The 17,730-nt window shown below is 37.8% G+C and overlaps 1 protein-coding gene across 1 annotated transcript; it reads right to left on the bottom strand.

Moving 5' to 3' along the window:
- Positions 1 to 924: 924 nt before the first annotated feature.
- Positions 925 to 16,822, bottom strand: LOC139743403 (uncharacterized). Its single transcript, XM_071653887.1, has 4 exons — positions 16,687 to 16,822; positions 5,096 to 5,241; positions 4,514 to 4,850; positions 925 to 965 (listed from the first exon to the last, which is right to left on the bottom strand). Exons 1-4 carry the CDS (start codon positions 16,772 to 16,774, stop codon positions 925 to 927), a joined length of 612 nt encoding a protein of 203 aa, XP_071509988.1. The 5' UTR covers positions 16,775 to 16,822.
- Positions 16,823 to 17,730: the final 908 nt, after the last annotated feature.

The raw sequence follows: 17,730 nt of genomic DNA on the forward strand, positions 1-17,730 counted from the left end.
ACTTGACACTATCACATTGCCTTAGCTTCTTTTTGCCTCGATGACAATTGGTGCTGAATCTTCATGTCAAACATGATCTGCGTAATTTAAAGGCACATACTACTCACAAGCTTTCACAAGAAAATCAGTCACTGTTTTTTTTGCTGAAAAAAAAAATTGTAAAATTTGCATAATTAAAGTTGTCATACATTGTATCAAGGCACATGTTTGGTTTGGTCTTTGAACAGTTAAACCCTGGAATTGTGTAGAAAAACAGACAAGTTTGAATACACTGATGCAATGATAATAAAATCCAAACAACTGAATTCTTTTTGGTGGTGAGTTTCCCTGACTGGTGAAATGCAACAGACAGTGTAGCTGTTAGGACTAGTCTCTTCACACAAATAGACTAACTTGTACATTCAAGGCACAAAGAAAGAGTTTACACCTGTATAACACTTCCTGAGAAATCATGTTTACCTTTGCTGGAGATGAAGTCCTACAGGCCTGGAATACTGCTACTGTAATACCATATTTGACAATATACATGTATGCAAAAGTATCAAAGCGCTACTAAATCAATTTATAAGCACACAATTAATTTGTCATCACTCTGAAAATGTCAAACATCGTAATCACCAAAGAACGGTGGGCTACTGTTTCACAACTACCTCAAAGGTATGAAAGAATTAACGGAATTTCCAAACCCTGAGATGGAACACGCCTTCTTCAAAATAAGTTTCTAAGAAGATAGTTACACCTGTTCTCGTAATGATTGCATCACCACACCAGAAAGTCTAATGAATAATTGGCAGAATATTATTGAATATCAATTCACACACATTCCATGCCTTTAAGGCTTTTAATAAAAGTCTTCAGTCTTTCAGGCACCATCTTGTCTTTGGAGAGCTGGTGCGCCACTCTGCTGCCCTCTATGGCGACTGTCTACTCTTCAGTCTGTTCCGGTTCATCGCTGGAGCCAGTGTCTGCATCAAGAGAAAGAGATAGGAGAAAAAGAGCTTGAAATCAAATGAATGGTAGGCTGGCATCAAACTACTATTCAAACCTAGCAAATTTCCAACCATGTGGGACGGAGTAATGCTAGCAGATCAAACAGCAAACCACACAAGGCGATTTAATCAGCATTCAAGAGTTTGAACTTCTTTGTTATTGATTGCAGTACGTACCATGGAACTAAGAAAAGAATTGTTGTGCTTCAACTGTTATGAAGTCGTATTGAACTGAAAGGAGGTTATCTATTCATCTGTTCATGCATGCTTACCAAGTCTCATGCATGCTTTTCATTTGCACTCACACCTATCAAAACTGCCGGTTATACATGTGTATAGAATAACTATGTAGGCAAAGAGACAACTATTCTTTTTTTTTTTAAATGGGGGGGGGGGGGGGGGGGGGCAAAAGTGCTAGTATTACAATGTGACTACAGTAGATGCATTCCTAATGAGACACTACTATGGCCAAAGTGTCATGGGTTGAATAATGGTTTCTTTATCTGCTTCAAGTCCACTACCAATTTGCGGCATATTTTTGGATCTTTTCAAATGCACCCAATGATGAGCATAAGATTAATTACAAGTTGAGTGACACAAGCACTAAGAAAACAGTTGTACATTGACCCTCATTTTTTAGAGAAAGTTAGTTATTGACACCAATTTCACAATGAACTTGTATTATGTATTTACTAATAAACTGTGAGAAACCATACAGTGGGTACAGATAGAGACTAAACACATGCAAGCGATATCCAAAGTCCAGTTTCATACTCTAGAGCTCAGAAACTATGAGAGTTTAAAGGTCACTCACAGAAATTAAGAGTTTGTCTACTCCAAGACTGCAATGTTTCCATCTAGACTTGAGCATTTGAGTCACTTAAAACCATTTAAGATATAGGCTCTCTTACTGACCAATTCTTAATGCTTTTTCTAAAAGATTCTACCACCTTAGACCATGTAGCCTTACTTTGCAGGATCAACTTCGAACAATCATAGGAACCACAATATCTACAGACCATATTATGCCACTAGATGAAATAAAATTCTATGTATTAGCTGACAAATTTGCCTTTTCACATTCACAGAAAAAAAATTGTGCTCCACTCTTTTTTTTTTACTTACCAGTATGTAAGCTCATATTTCTCTTTCTTGCATGTCCCTTGCTCTTTTAAAACACGGATTTGCCTGTCGGAACTTTTGGGTTTGGCGGATATCAATGGCCAATAGCTATGGTGTCCTTGTAATATCTGCTACCAGGGATAGAATGTATCAATATTGCTTCATAATGAAATCTGAAAGATACCCGACTTCTGAGATACAGAAATTCACCCTTGCATCTGACAGGTCTTCAATAGTATTTAAGCGTTAACAGTATAATGCCTTTCTAGCTGCAAACTACAATCTGGCACAATCTAAAGTCTGCTGTATACACACAAAGTTTGACAAGACATTCACAATGACTTCCGCTTAAAGGTAGGGAATCCCATTTGCATGCCTTAAATGAAGACTTGTATAAATACATTGGTATGCTGAAGAGAGTACCATTTTAGAAACTCCCACAAAGTATTGAAAGTGGAAGGTAACATTTAGTACATTTTTATTGACCGTTGGATTTTGAATTGATTTTTTTTCGGGGCTCACCGTAAATTCCAGTACATTAATAGGCTACCTTTGCAGACCCATGCACTGCATGTGTGTCCATCATGTATACTTTGCGAAGAAAGTTCATCAAAACTTACAAACATTTCTATATAAATTCTTGCCACACACTCTATATGTTATTACATCAGCTCTTATACTTTTAGATTTGTGTTTATAGATATAAAAAAAAATACAGAAGACTGCAACAAAAAGGCTTACAATGTAAGTGTGGCTGACAAACAGAACTACAGAGTAGATGAGTTTTGTGCATTATTCACATTGTAGATAACTGTTGACCTCCAAATTTCTCAGCAGTGGCCTAAACAAGTCCCCTGAGGTTCATATTTAATGTTTTGCTGCATTTTGGGAGGTCTGTAAAAGGTATCCCCTACCTTTAAAATACATTATACACATGTACCTTTAAACTATCTTTGTGTGTGTGTGTGTGTGTGTTTCCTTTGAAGCCCATAAATCAACAGAAAACCATATACATTATCGAAACAATGGAAAAAAACAAACATAGATCACGCTAACACAGAAGGCCATTAAACTATACAAGCCAACGACACACATATAATGGCTTCATGATAGAAACCAATGATATCAGTGATGTTGTTTACTTCTCGTTTTATTTCCATTTTTTTTTTTCTTTTTTTTTCCTTCTTGGGAGTTATTGTTCAATTTTTTTTTTGTATAGTCAATGGAATGATGTCTTCAAAACAGCACAAAACATAAAAAAGACACTTTGCCACAATTTCAGGAATGTTTTCTAAACAAATATTATGAGACCTTGATTCAGACACAGCTCTATTGGGTACCTTGTGTTGTACAGTGTAATGTGTTAAAAGGTGACTCTTTCAAGATAATGTATCTCTGGTATGACCCTCATTTGATGAAAATACATGATTTCCTTTTTCTTTTTGTGGTTCCATGTTTGTCTTTCATTTTCTTTTTGCTTTTCTTAATACTGTTTTGTTATCATCCACTTGCGCTGAATGGTTCCAAATTCATGTCCATCAATTCAATCATACATTCTTAGGGTATGAAATAGACTGCAATATTAAACTAAGGTGCACTCTAAAGTTGTACTCTGTTCACTATGATGGTTGGTACCATAAGGTAAACACCTGTTGCTACAAGATAGAACAGTCAGATAGACACTAATACATGTATTACTGAAACACTCTCTGTGATCTATGCATGTTTAGTCAATTGACTTGACTATAAATCTCATGAATACCAAAATCACCAAGTCATCAAAACGTACACCCAGAATTTCATTAATGTAGAAGAAAAAATACACATAAATTTGCTCTATGCCAGCATCTTCATACACCCAACAAACATTTACTGATTTACTGTATTGGAGTCCAAAATCTTGACTTTAAATTAATCTTTTGGGAAGGATATCAACAGGTTTGACATCAGATTTACAAACCAGTGAGGTTGTCAAGCACATGGGTAAGAAACAGCAGCAAACTTATTTCCTAAACCCAGTTAAAGCAATCATCAACCCAGTAATTAGTACCTGCAACAACAACAGTATGGCAGAAGCCAGGTGACAAGACATCAGCCCTGAACATTCTCGGAACTACCATGGTAACTACACCTACCATAAAACAAGAAATGTTTGCGTGCACGAACCTTTCCCAAATTTTGCGAGGATCAAGTCAAGATTCACAAAAGTAAACTGCATGTGAAAGTTTTGGGCTACGAAATGCATTGAATGCCAGTGGCAATTGACATAAGTTTCATGCCGCGTATGTTTCAGGTTTCACAGTAATGCATCTTACAATGATTGCATGTCTACCTCATTCTGAATTGTGCCCCCATTCCCCCCCCCCTCCCATCTGATTGGTCAGATCATCATACAGACATACCTTCTCCAGACTCCTCAGCTGGCGCAGCCGGAGCAGCAGCGGCCTCCTCAGCTGGAGCTGCAGGTTCTGCCACTGATGCCGGTGCTTCCTCTGTCGGTGCCTCTGCCTCTGCTGTTGGTTCCGCAGCTGGTGCCTGCTCTTCCGCTGGGGCCGGGGCTTCCTCGGCTGGAGGGGCCTCCTCGGGCGGGGCCTGGGCAGAGGGGGCTGCCTCGGAACTGGCAGCTGGCTCGGCGGGGGCATCCTCTTCCGGTGCACTGGGGGGCGGGGCGGCTGGAGTGAGGTCAACTTTAACATTCTTGGGTTGCCTCCCCCATGTTACCAGACCCATTTTCTGAACCTGCAGAGCATGAAAAACAAAATGACATTTGAGAATGAATAATTCATATTTCTTCAGACGATTTTTGAAGGAAGGCGTTTGCATGGTGGTGTACATAGCATATGCTCAGTTATCGGTTCACCATGTGTGAGTCCTTAAAAGGACTGTTCAGGACATTCATTTTCAGGACTACACACACTCCAGAAAGAATGTTCTTGCTCAATTTTCTTGCTTCTTCTTCTACCTTCTCATTCCTCATTACTCACAAAGGTCGCCGTGGTGATGAACATGACAGTTCCGCCCACAGCCCAGTAGACCCCCTTGCTGCCGACGCCCTCTGAACTGATGTGCGCCATAGTTCGGGAAGCTCCACATTGTGCCGATTTGTGACTTGGTATACTCAGTAGAGAGCCTGCAGAAGTAGACAAGATTGGTTGGGGTGGGGGAATGGGGATAAAGACATTCAATACATCAGCAACAGTTTATAAGTTTTTTTAAAAAAAATTTTCAATATCACTGGTGGCCATGTCCTGATCTGCCTTTACAACATCTTTCACAGTTTTTAAATACACTCATATTCCACACAGAATTTTTCCCAGTATAAATCCCCCCAAAACATTCTCTTTGTTGGCTGTCAGCTACCATAGATGTACTTTATCTTCATACATAAGATGAACACATTTTGTAAGTTATACAATCTTAGTAAGCTATTAATTTCATGCACAGATATTTTCACGAATTAGGAAGTTACATATGTGGTTGATGTTGTTTTCACGCATTGACACCGACGATATCCTGAATGCATTGTCAGCCTAGCGCATGGCAAAATTTTCGCTTGTTGTTGAATTTGTGATCCAACTGTGATTCATGAAATTAAAAAAAAATCATATCCTCCCAAAAATAACAGCTCATACAGTACACGTAGTAACCTTTAATTGCACTAACACATGTTCAGACAGGTAATTACAGCATGGCAAGATATCAAAGAACTATTAAGCATTAACATACAAGATGATAAAGAATGAAACTGATAAGTTGTAATGCAAATTTAACATCAGCACCATTTCACTGTTGAACATTTCTCCATAGAAGTATACAATTTTTCATCACTTAACCCCCCCCCCCCCCGAGAATAAACAACTTAAATCCCCCATACCATTCCAATCCACTCTTTGTACAAAAACTGTTGTTACTGAAGGCATACTATTTGTGCATTTACGACTCCTCCAAACAAAAACCAAAAAAAAAAAAACACATCAAGGACATCGATTGCAAAAAATGAGTAAAAAATCTCTCCATTACATAGATTCACAACTAGACTGAAAGATGGAGAAAGATCTACATCGTGTATAAGGTCACCTTCATCTTGATTTGAGAAGGTTGAGGTCACACTGGCAGCACATTATCTGTTACCCAGTAGCACTATTTAAAGATGATAAAGCATTGCGTTTACACTTTGAACTTTCCTCGTCTTATCACGGAGGGATGGTTGTGTAAATATTTCACACATGTACAGTTTGTATGGTCTGTAACATTGTAATACAGGTTAAGACTTAGCAAGAAGCTGAATCATTCAAATCAAGAAGATGCGTATGAAACGTAACTTCTCCTGTTTGGGGAAAATGAGTTTTCCACCAGCGACAAAAATCTTCTTGCCACTCAGGTATCAATTTGCAATTCCACTTTGGCAGCACATGGTGTGGCTTTTGCACAGTTAATGTACAAATGTGCTTCATATACAACATTGGATATGATAATAGCAACTTTTATAACAGCCTTCAAGACTGGATTTATCATCTTTTCTGTACTTTTGTTTCCCTTCTCTTTGCTAAAAATAACTCCCTCTTTGAGGGGGGAGGTCATCCTTCTTGCATGCTTCTTTCATGCAAGTGCAAGGTCATGAACAACAAGTGTTGCCGTGCCTTTGTTCAACATCGCGATGATGTGGTAATGTGGTGGAGAAGGCACAGCAGGCGGGGAAATTGTCACCTGCCCAGAAGTTTTACTTGGCAACCGTTTTATGAATTCAGCACCTTGCCCACTGCCACTGTCTCAAGTGCTAGTCTGGCGCACAGACCTCTATGATTCATTTGCTCCTATCACCATGACTGGATAGCCATTAAATTTTTCTTAGATATAATAGAACAATTATTTATCATCAGAAGTCAGAAGATAGAATATATCCTCCTACTGAATATGGACTAGAGTCATGCTAGGATGGAATGGTTTTCATGAAGACAGTGAGATTCCATATTCACGTGGTCTGTCATGCAGAAGTACTTAGAAGAATAGAAATCGCAGGTCTGGAATGCTGGAACACAGACTAAGAAGAGTCTGGAAGGCGTCTGAATGGCAGAGATGAATCACACAGTACTCAGAGACAACTGTTTCATGTTCAAGATCAAAACATGATGAGAAGTTTGGAAATTAAGAAGGACATGCAAACATTAGCATTACGTGGACAGGCTCGTAACTCACTCACAAAGTGAAGAGTTCTATTTGTAGGGTTGAGGTTGGGATTTACAAGGATGTTTCAAAACGTACTCTTGGAAGAATTATGTCAGGTGGTCCATTTAAATCCTACATCTGAAAATGTTGTTATATCATTTTCATGTGAATTCAACTTCATGTCACTCATAACTCATCAGCCGTCCCCTGTCCTCTTTGAAGACCACTGAAATGTGGATAAGCTTATCAATTAATCCACTTTCCATTTTTCCATTTTCATTGTGCAGCATTAGTATGACAAAAAAAGGAACATGCTAGATGTCATGAACACAGTACAATGTACATATGTTTTGTTGTGTTATTTCTAGAATACTGATATCTTTTATCACATTTCATATCATTACTGTAACTGTTAAAGATCTACATGTAGATACTAGGCAAAGAGTTGTGTCCTACAGAAACATTTCTATACAATGTCAGTTTAACATCAAACAGGTGTAATGACCTCTCGACTCCAATGACATTCAGCTAACATCCTAACTGCTCATCATGGTAATTTCCTGGGTTCCCATTATATCATAAAGGCAGAATATGTGGAGCTTGCAAGTTTTTACATTTCAATATGATTTTTTTTTTTGGTTTAAATTAGCCTTTCACTTTCTCAAAACAATTTCTTTGGCATTGCTTTGTGGAAGATACACTTTATAAACACACTGTTCTAACACCTCTGCTAGCACAGAGGAAATAAATTCTTTCGTATAGATTCACAAAATAAGACGTTCTTGGTCGACATTAGGCTTTGTCAAAAGCCCTCTTGCGCTTTACTTGCAAAAGAGGCAAGGAGAGGGTTGTCACGGAGACAGAGTTAAAGGGATGGTTTAGATAAAGGGTGCGGCCCACCTTTAACATTGTATTAAGACCACTTTGTTTTACCTTTTTTTTTTTTGGTATCTCACCATTTCAAAACTGATCATCATCAAATAAACTTTGAATTCCCCTTGGAATTGTATGCTCTTTAATATTTCATAAGTGGTTTCTCATCATCTCACATACAGTCAAAATCTGAATCCCCCATCTCAACCAAGACTATACTATCCCTTTAAGCCTCCATTGAGGAGTAAGCCCCAGCATCAGGGCCTCTGGTGACCCATCAAAATTTGAAAACTTACAGTACATGTACGTGTATGCCTTCAAATTACTGAACATTGCTAGCAATAGAGCTCTGTTCAGTATATTTTAAACTGATGGCCCATGGGCAAATCTAGCAATTCTATTGGTTGAAGTGACTAACTGACTTACAGTACTCTCTTTCACATCATTCTGTACGAAATGTGAGCCAAATTACCTGTCTCATTATGAAACATAGCTGTAATAACACTAGCAAATCTCAAACGGCCCTCACGCTGATACACTTGGCTTTAAAGCTGTTTAGTTCACTCCACTTGACAAACAGTGACACAGCCTTTTAATAAGGCTAGATTCTTGTACCGTATGCTTTCAAACAAATTAGCCTACATAAAACTGAATTAATCAAATGGTCGACACCTTCCTTCCAATATAAAAGTCTGACCTATCTTGGGATTTCATTTCTTGGGATTTCATTTCAAGATTTCTCTCTGTGTGTCTAATCAGTGTTTCTATAGAGGCATGTTGTAGCTTCTTTCACACTTAAAACAAAGCTTGCCAGAGCTGTTTCTGTTAGATGTATACAGTACATCAGTTGATAAGACAACGCTACATGTTAGCAACATATAGTCTGCATATGGGCAATTCCACGGTAACTAGGACACAGGTGCCAAAAATTCAAAATGATATTTGTTTCAAACACCATACATTTTCAGACAGTACTTGAGTTGAAGTTTTAAGAATCATTATGTTTTTCAATAAAAGTGGCCATGTTGATTTTCAAAATGGCTGCCCAAATATGCCTATCTAGCTCAATGGTGAAAAGAGTGTATTGTCGCATAACTTACTCTCTGTACATCTGTATATCCACTTTATTAGTACTCTAAACAACAATCTTTCATATGTATGCAGTTACCAGAGAAGTCTTTTACCACACGATAGAAAAAAAAGCTGGTAGCTTTAAAGAATTTGATAAAAACTGTTAATTACTTTGATAATGATGGATGTAACGTCAGTTACCAAAAACAAGGAATTTTTAAGTTTATTCATCAAAGGAAGTGAGCTGTATGATGTAACTTGGGATTTCTAATGTATGCCCATATGCCTTTATTTTAATACCAGAAATAAGGATACTTGGCATACTGGAGAGTCAAAATGAACACTACAAGATGTGTAACGTCAGTTACCGAAACGTCATACACGAGTATGTAACGTCAGTTACCATGACAGTAATTATAACTGAGGCAAATTTTTTGACTTTTGGCCATTTCAATACACCTGTACATCTGGGAAGTCAACTTACAACAAAGAGCAGCAATCCCATTCATAAGAAATGATGTCATTACCATGGTATGTCCATGGATATTTTTTTTTATTTTATTTTATTTCTAAATTCATGTATTTATTCATTTACCATGATTATCTTTTTTTTGGGGGGGGGGGAAGGGGGGCTTGAGCTTTCGATTTTTGATTCAGCACAAGTTTAAGGTTAAATCATCTGGAAGTTTAGTTTGCCACATGCAGTATATGCACTCAAATTAGTACATTCCGAGTCCTACGGGATGATAAAGCTCCCAAAGTTTGTAGGCCTAATCAGTGACATGATTGCATGTTAACCACATTTTCTATAAAAAAAAAAACAAACAAACAAACTTCTGCACAGCTGTATACCAACAGTTTAACAATCTTCACCAATGTTTGCTTTTGCTGGTATATTTTTTTTTCAGGAAGCTTAGTCAAGTTTTTACCTCAAGGCAAATGCACAAACAGATATTTCTTCTCTTGCACTTAAATGTGTGGTGTAGTTAACATGGCTGATCTTGTATTATGGTACGTAAGGCATGTACTCACTATTGTTTGAAACTTAACACTGATGTTGCTCAAAGTGAGAGAGGATTCTATAGGGTTTTTTAAAAAAATTGTTCATACAGTGTGTATTTGTTGATAACTTTATTCTATTCATGCAGGGACATTTTGTAATACAACACATGATAACTAGTTGTATGAACAGGAAGAGTTTTTTATATTGATTTTAGTATTCTTTCGTTGCAAAGTCCGATTTCTTGGTATCTTGAATGTATTTGCAAGCCGTGATATATCAGTGAAAAGGAAAAGAAAAACAGTTAAATTACTTCAAGCTAGGAATAAAACAATAATGCTCTTTTGACCAAAAAAGCATTTATTTTTCTTCTTCACATAGAAATATCAAAAGTGTGACACTTTTCATTTAAATCAATTGATGATGGAGATCATCAGGAGTAAAATAAAGAAAAGAAGGAGAAATATATCACAATAGATTTCATACATATTTATGCATATTTATTAGTTGATACATGTTTTTTTTACCCATGACCTGGAAGATATTTTGATATTTTTTTCAAGCACAAAAATATCCATGTTTTGTGTAGTACTACAAGGTGTTATGGGTGGAGCACTCTATGTAGATAAGAACTTTCCTGTTCATTAAAAAACAAACAAACAAACAAACAAAAAAGCCCTTAGTCATGTCAATATATTTATACTTGGAACTGCTTCATCTATTAATGGCTCCGTGTAATCATAAATGTTGAAGAAAAAATTAAATCTTCAAACAAATGTCAAGAAATATCCTCTTGTGCATTTACATTATTTTTGCCCAACTGTGCTATGGCATGGGGGGGGGGGGGTGCCCCCTAAGGGCCCACCCAATATTATTTGTGTCTTTAGATTTTGTTTTGATTTGTTGCTGTAGTTGCCTGGGATTGTCACTGGTACATTGCAGCAGTATAATAACCTGTTAAATAAATTAGTTCTCTGTAAACCCCACGGCAAAGTATGTGTAACGTCAGTTACTGACATGTTTACCTTTAAGTTTTCATAGAACACAAAGAAAATGGACTCCTGTTTCATTTCATTGTGTATTTATGACTGATGAACCAAGGTATGGCTCCATATCAACCAAATCATTCTGAATGGTCAGAATTATGAAATATCACATAGCTATTCCCAATCATGATTTTGCATGTGTAAACCCTATGGCAAATGTAAGCGTAATGTCAGTTACATAACGTCAGTTACCGTCATGCCTTCACTGAAATTGGCATGGTGGTAAAAGGAGACAACTAAAGTGCACATTATTTTGCACACCTGTTCCTAAGAACCTAGGTGTATTGCCATATTAAACACATAAAGGCTAAAAGTCAGGGACATGAGATATTTCCATTTACATCTACACCATAATTTTCCATGTCCTTTTTCCGTAACGTCAGTTACTGACACATTTTCACTCGCTATGTGATAAGAAATGCAGTTTGAGAGAAAAACTTTCCACCTATTTCTTCATTCTCATGAACTTATTCATCAATGCTAATTGCAAGCCCAAGGTGCTTTCATTCACAAAACTACAAGGTAAACAATTTCATGAAAATCCTTACGTGTAACGTCAGTTACCGTGGAATTGCCCATATATGTGTATGGGCTTCTACATGAAAAAAAAAAAAATTACCTACAGAAGGTCATTACTGTAACTGAGACATGTGTATGTCTAGTGCAGTATCCCTAAATCAGCAGAAAAGAAATACATGCACATGTATTTCCCAGGGTTGTAAATGCCAAGGGCATGGCATCAGAGACGGCACAAACTTGACTAAAGTACACATACAATATGTATGTGTAAGAGACAAATATACCACGTGTGCTTTGAGTACTCAAGTAGGGACATCCTCTCACAAAAAAACAATATGAGAACACGGGGAACAAACAAGAGAATCTGGGGTCTACGATGTACATGTACTTGCTAGTTGAAGGTAAAGGTACCCCTGTTTCCTTCCGTTTGTTTGATAGCACAGACTTCTTCCTGTCTCTAAGACCAAGCACATAGACTGGTATATTAACATCTTTCCTGTTTGTGCAACTACACATGTACATGCTGTCGTGATGGATGGGAGGTGAGATTATTGAAAAATCTTAAAACTCTATTTTTTCTGACAAAAGAGAAGAAGAAGTACTATGTATTTCAAGTCGTTATTCGTGATATTATGTCTAGTATTTATTGCAATATCGTTTAAAAACAGAAATAGTGTAACAAATATACCACTTTCATGCCTCAGCTGTTATTTGTTGTTACCTTGTACAGCTGTATATTGATTGTCCATTTGCTGAATACAATGAACAGCTCTTATTAGTTGCTTTTCATCTTTTTTTTGGTCAAACCTCTCAATTATCTGGTTCAAATTTGCCAACCACAAGGTCAACAGGAAGTACTTGGCATTAAAGTGATGGATAACAGAAATCACTACCTCATTTCATTAGTTTTGTTCCAGCTAGCCTAACTCTGATTACAATGGGGTGAAAGTACTATGATACTTTCACGTTCAGGCGAAAGAAAACTACACTTAATTTGTTATAGGTTTTTGATAGTGTGCAGGTACGATTGACACTCCAGAAAAAAGAAAAACAGGTGAAACAAAATATTTCCAGCTCCTTTGACTTTGCACCAATAAATGCATTAATCTGAATATTCTCATGCAATGTCTTCTTTCATGTATCTCTTCTACTGCCATCATTCAATTATACTTGCTCTGATTAGCTATATTATGTAAACTGTATCTCCTTATTGTGATATGAAAAATTGCATATCATATCGCAATTATAAAACAATAAATTGAGAAGATTGAAAATTATCATTTAATGATATGTAAAAATATGAAATGAAAGTCATTCCATAAACCATTTTTCTTTTCAGGGGTGACGTTGCTGGAACATACACACATGCACAGTGACACATCATGCACATGCAATGTATTTGTAGCAAAAATCATTTGAAACGCGACTTGAGGAATATGTGTGATGCTCCTACCAAAGGAAGTGGCCTTGTAGACATTTCTACAGTGTACAGTACATCTGGTGGCCACAAGTACGAATGAAGGAACAAGCTCAAGAAATATTGAGAAAGTCTGAAAAAAGACTTGTTCTCCTCATTCCCCCCTCTCCCCCATCTTCAAAAATGAGGATGAGGAAAGGAATATATCTTTCCCTTTCAGATCAGAAAGTCCAAACAAAAAAGGGGGCATGTAACTTTCATGAATGTCACTACCAGGTACTTGAAAAATCCTTGAATTCACCAATACAGCATTCATCATGTGTGACTGACTCTGTCATAATATACATGTACAATGTATTGTTGCAATTTTCTATAATTATGCTACGTCTCCAGTACAATAGTCAAATCTGCCCTCTATTACATTCTATTTTTACCTCCACCAAGGAAGGAGGAGGTTACATTGAATGTGATCATTGGCGTTGGTTTGTCTGTTTGCAAAATAACTCAAAAAGTTGTGAACGGATTTGACTGAAACTTGCAGGAAGAGTTGATAATGACACAAGGAACAGATGATTTGATTTTGGCAGTGATCCAGGGATTTTGACGGATTCTTGATCTTTTGGCAGACAGGGTCAATGAACTTACAATGTAGGAGTTCAAGCTTCATGAATTTGATGTTTGCATGTGTGCTCTGCTAAGGCGAGGTGCCACGTAGCTGGAAGCTGATGACATAAACAAAAGGCTTCTACATGTATACTGGGAAAATGGGCGATTTAATAGCATGCCAGTATAATGGGTGAAAATGAGCTGCTTAGCGCAGGTCTGTGCTCTACAAGTGCTTTTCTAGTTAATATTGTTATTAAAAGTACATTTGTTGTTGGGGTGCTTGCACCAAGTATACATATGTATGATACATTGTGTGTACATGTCATGAAAGGGTACATTTTGTACTCCTGTAGGGCTGTACATTGTACATTTTGTAACTGACAAGATGAGTTAGTAAGATTGATCAGTACATTGTACAAGTATGTGTGTTGACCTGTGGGGTAAGCTCATTTGAGGATGGTTGCATGTGAAGGAGAAAACAGTGTTTCCTCTAAAATCTGTTGAGAAAATCAGATTTGAGACGGAGGTAGGCTAACCCCGGCGCGGGGCACTGTAACCAGTAACAGCGCCCCGATGACTTGTATGTAATTTAGTGAAGTAATCAAGTGCACTGCGATGCTTGCAATTCAGTAAACAACTCATCGTTCAAAACGACACTTGGATTAGCAACTAAAAGTCACATGTTGTAATACCATATTGTTGAATATTATAGGCAACTATGTATCCCTCACCAATACCTCCGAAAACAAGATTAATTGTCATCATCTTTGAGACCATCTCCGCGAGATGTGAATCGCCATTATGAACATATCACGTAAATAAAATGATCTGCGCATGCGCGAATGAATATTCATTTCAGTTCTCAGCTAGCCGTCCTGGGTTTTTTTTTCCACACGCATATATTGTGTATTATAATATGTGCCACGTTTTATCCATACCCGATCGACAGCAAGGCTGTTAGCGCATGCGCTGTGTAAGTTGTACTATGCTACGAAGTGCGGAGGGACTAAAACCTCAGATAAAATCTTTCACTGGGCTCTTAAAATATATCATATCGTAAATCGATTTCCGCGCCTCTGATTGTAAGTATCTTATCTAACAGTATGGCTACGAATTTCAGTGTAAAACCCTGTATTTTGGTCTCTGGTCACCAAAATACTATGCCATATCAGGTGGTACATCAATAGCCATAGAGCTGCAATGCGACCCTGACTCGGTACGGGTTGGGGTCGCTGGTGTGGTTAGAGGTACACTGTAGGCCTACTGCTGTAGCTACATGTACTACATTACAGGAGGTACGTACAATGTCATTGTGTTGTAGAAATGGAAGACAGACAACTTCCTGAAATCTGTATGAAAATACTAAGTAAACTATAAGGCCGGAATTCACAAAGGTGGTACAAATGAAGCCATGGTTTAAACCATGGACAAAAACCATGGAGCGCCACGTGTCAAACGGAATATTTTGTTACGAAATCAGTCATTTCGTCGATGAAATGACTATTTTGTATTACAAGGAAATGACAACACTTTGTAACTGAATGAACATTTCGTCCATGAAATGATAATTTCGTTAACGAAACGGTCGTTTTGTCGACGAAAATGACCAATTTCGTAACGAAATATTTCGTGCGACACTCGACGCTCCATGGTTTTTGTCCATGGTTTAAACCATGGTTTCATTTGTACCATCTTCGTGAATTCGGGCCTAAAAGTAACATTGGGGCATAGACCTATGCACAAGTCAAACAAGTCGCCCATAATTCAACCAAACACCATCCAAAATTTGACCGCCAGCTACATCATGTACATGTAAAACCTAGTGGTAGTCTACACGGCGTGTACAGTTTTCTAAATGCATTTGAATTTTGGCTTGGCCACAGGTGTTGTTGGTCTGCATGGTCAGTATAAAAATGATATTCTACATCCCTGATAACTTCACTTGTAAATGGAGTTGCCTGACCAGTGCAGTGCTGACCTTTGCAACAATGTGTTGACCTTCAGAGTTACTCATCAGAATTGAAGGATTTAGAAGAGTTTAACGTTAGTCTGACCAAACAATGACATATCCAATTAGGCAGACACTGACTGTAGGGCCTCTATAATCCACAATCGATGACATGACATGCGCATGCCACGGTCTTCTGAATTTACCTTGAATTTACCTTGAAGTGCCACACCTCCATCTTCACGTAGATAGATTGCAAGTGTGGCAGGGTTTAGGGAGCTTTTTACTTAGCCCATTAATAACCCAATTTAGACAATTCTGTTTAAAAATCAAGTTACCATTTGGTTTAATCATTCTTCATTGTGGTCTTGGACATTCGAATCGATTTTGATTTTGATTTTTTTTTTATCATTAAATTTATCTACAATCTGTAATGTCAATTACTGTATGTAGACGCTAACAGTTACACTGTAGTCTTTAATACTAGATCTAGTGTAGATCTCTAATTTTACTACTCAGACTCGTCCAGTCGATCGTAGCCGTACTCACTCCACATGCCAATGCAATGCCATGGCATGGGCAATGGGCAATAACCCAATGCCAATGGCAATGCATTGCCCATGGCCACGATTAATAACATTAATTAAAGTAGATAAGCTTCCTGTAAATGGCATATTTCATGATCAGATCATAAATTCGTCAAAATGTTTAAGTTTATGGCTGGTATTGCAAGGCGATTTCCGGGATATCGTTCATTCGTTGTTAGATCCGGTCCGCCAATCGACGAATCATCTATTCACATGAATTCATATTACTGGGACTAAGAGATCTGCTGCACGTTTCAACCGAGCCGAGTGATATTCGCCAAGTTGCGTACACAGGAATAAAACAGATATAAGACTGCAAAACAATGTAACAAAACAATGTACCCTTAGAAAGTGTTGTTCTTCGGCAGTGGGGAGCTGTGTTTCTTGAAACTGGTCCAAGACCATGTAGAAGTGCTCGACAGCGATACATTTTTCTGTCCTTGATCTGGAATCCCGAGACAAGCTACCGGCGTTTCGCTGCTCTCGATCTCGCTCGCTCACACATGGCACACAGCTCAGCGCAACGTATACTAGTATCTCTATACAGTATTTTGCATACACAGACAGACCACACGTAGAACGGCACGATTATCACATCTCTCTCGCACAGTAACACATGTTACAAACCCACGTTGTTCACATGTCTAGTCTCGGTCACGGACTTTTTATACCAATAATACTGCATCAGAGTGTTTCAACCAAAGAGTAGAGTGTATAGAAGCTAGCCCTTATACTGTACTTGTACGAAGTTAAAAGAACAGAGGATCAGCAAAACTTCAGAGTCGCTGTCATTGAGTAATACAAGGTGAGACCACGCACATTAGTGGAAGTTCGCGGGGGTTCATTTTGGGGCATGGTAGACTAATTCACTTTGCAATTCCACAAATTATTCTCGACAATTTATTTATTCCGTCTTTTTTTGTCTTTTTTTTTTTGTAAGCAGGGTAGTCCCATTCAGAGCCATAAAGGCACCCGGCCTGCTTCACAATGGAGCCCTGGATCAATATACATTACAATTTCAAAAGGTTGCAAAATCCGAAAACAAAACGAACATCAAGAAACATGATACGATTTATAAGAGCATAAAAACATAAAAAAAAAAACCAAACAAACATAAAGAACAAGAGATTCCATGTTAAGCTATGTGCTATGGATGTAATATTAAATCGAAATATAGACATTGGTGTTGTCGTATCCGTTTGCTGAATGCCTACAAAGAAGATGCTGTTTGAATAGATATGGGAACATTTCTTATTATTCAATTCTCAGGGGTGGATCCAGGAATTCCGTAAAGGGGAGGCGCCTTTGCAAAATTAAAGGGGGCGCACGCACCCCCCTTTTTTTGTATTTCTTTTTTTTTTTTAACCAAAAATAAAGAGGGGGCGC

Source organism: Diadema antillarum, unplaced genomic scaffold (assembly GCF_040938485.1).
Source record: "Diadema antillarum isolate AM-2024a unplaced genomic scaffold, OU_Dant_1.0 seq00001076_RagTag, whole genome shotgun sequence".
NCBI classification, from domain to species: domain Eukaryota; kingdom Metazoa; phylum Echinodermata; class Echinoidea; order Diadematoida; family Diadematidae; genus Diadema; species Diadema antillarum.

What these genes read in the sequence shown, in the direction of transcription:
- LOC139743403 (XM_071653887.1), bottom strand. Translation starts at nt 16,774, where the DNA reads ATGTATCGCTGTCGAGCACTTCTACATGGTCTTGGACCAGTTTCAAGA. An exon ending in AAGAACAACACTTTCTAAGG is followed by an intron (nt 5,242 to 16,686) that starts GTACATTGTTTT and finishes CTACTTCTGCAG; the next exon opens with GCTCTCTACTGAGTATACCA. An exon ending in TCATCACCACGGCGACCTTT is followed by an intron (nt 4,851 to 5,095) that starts GTGAGTAATGAG and finishes CATGCTCTGCAG; the next exon opens with GTTCAGAAAATGGGTCTGGT.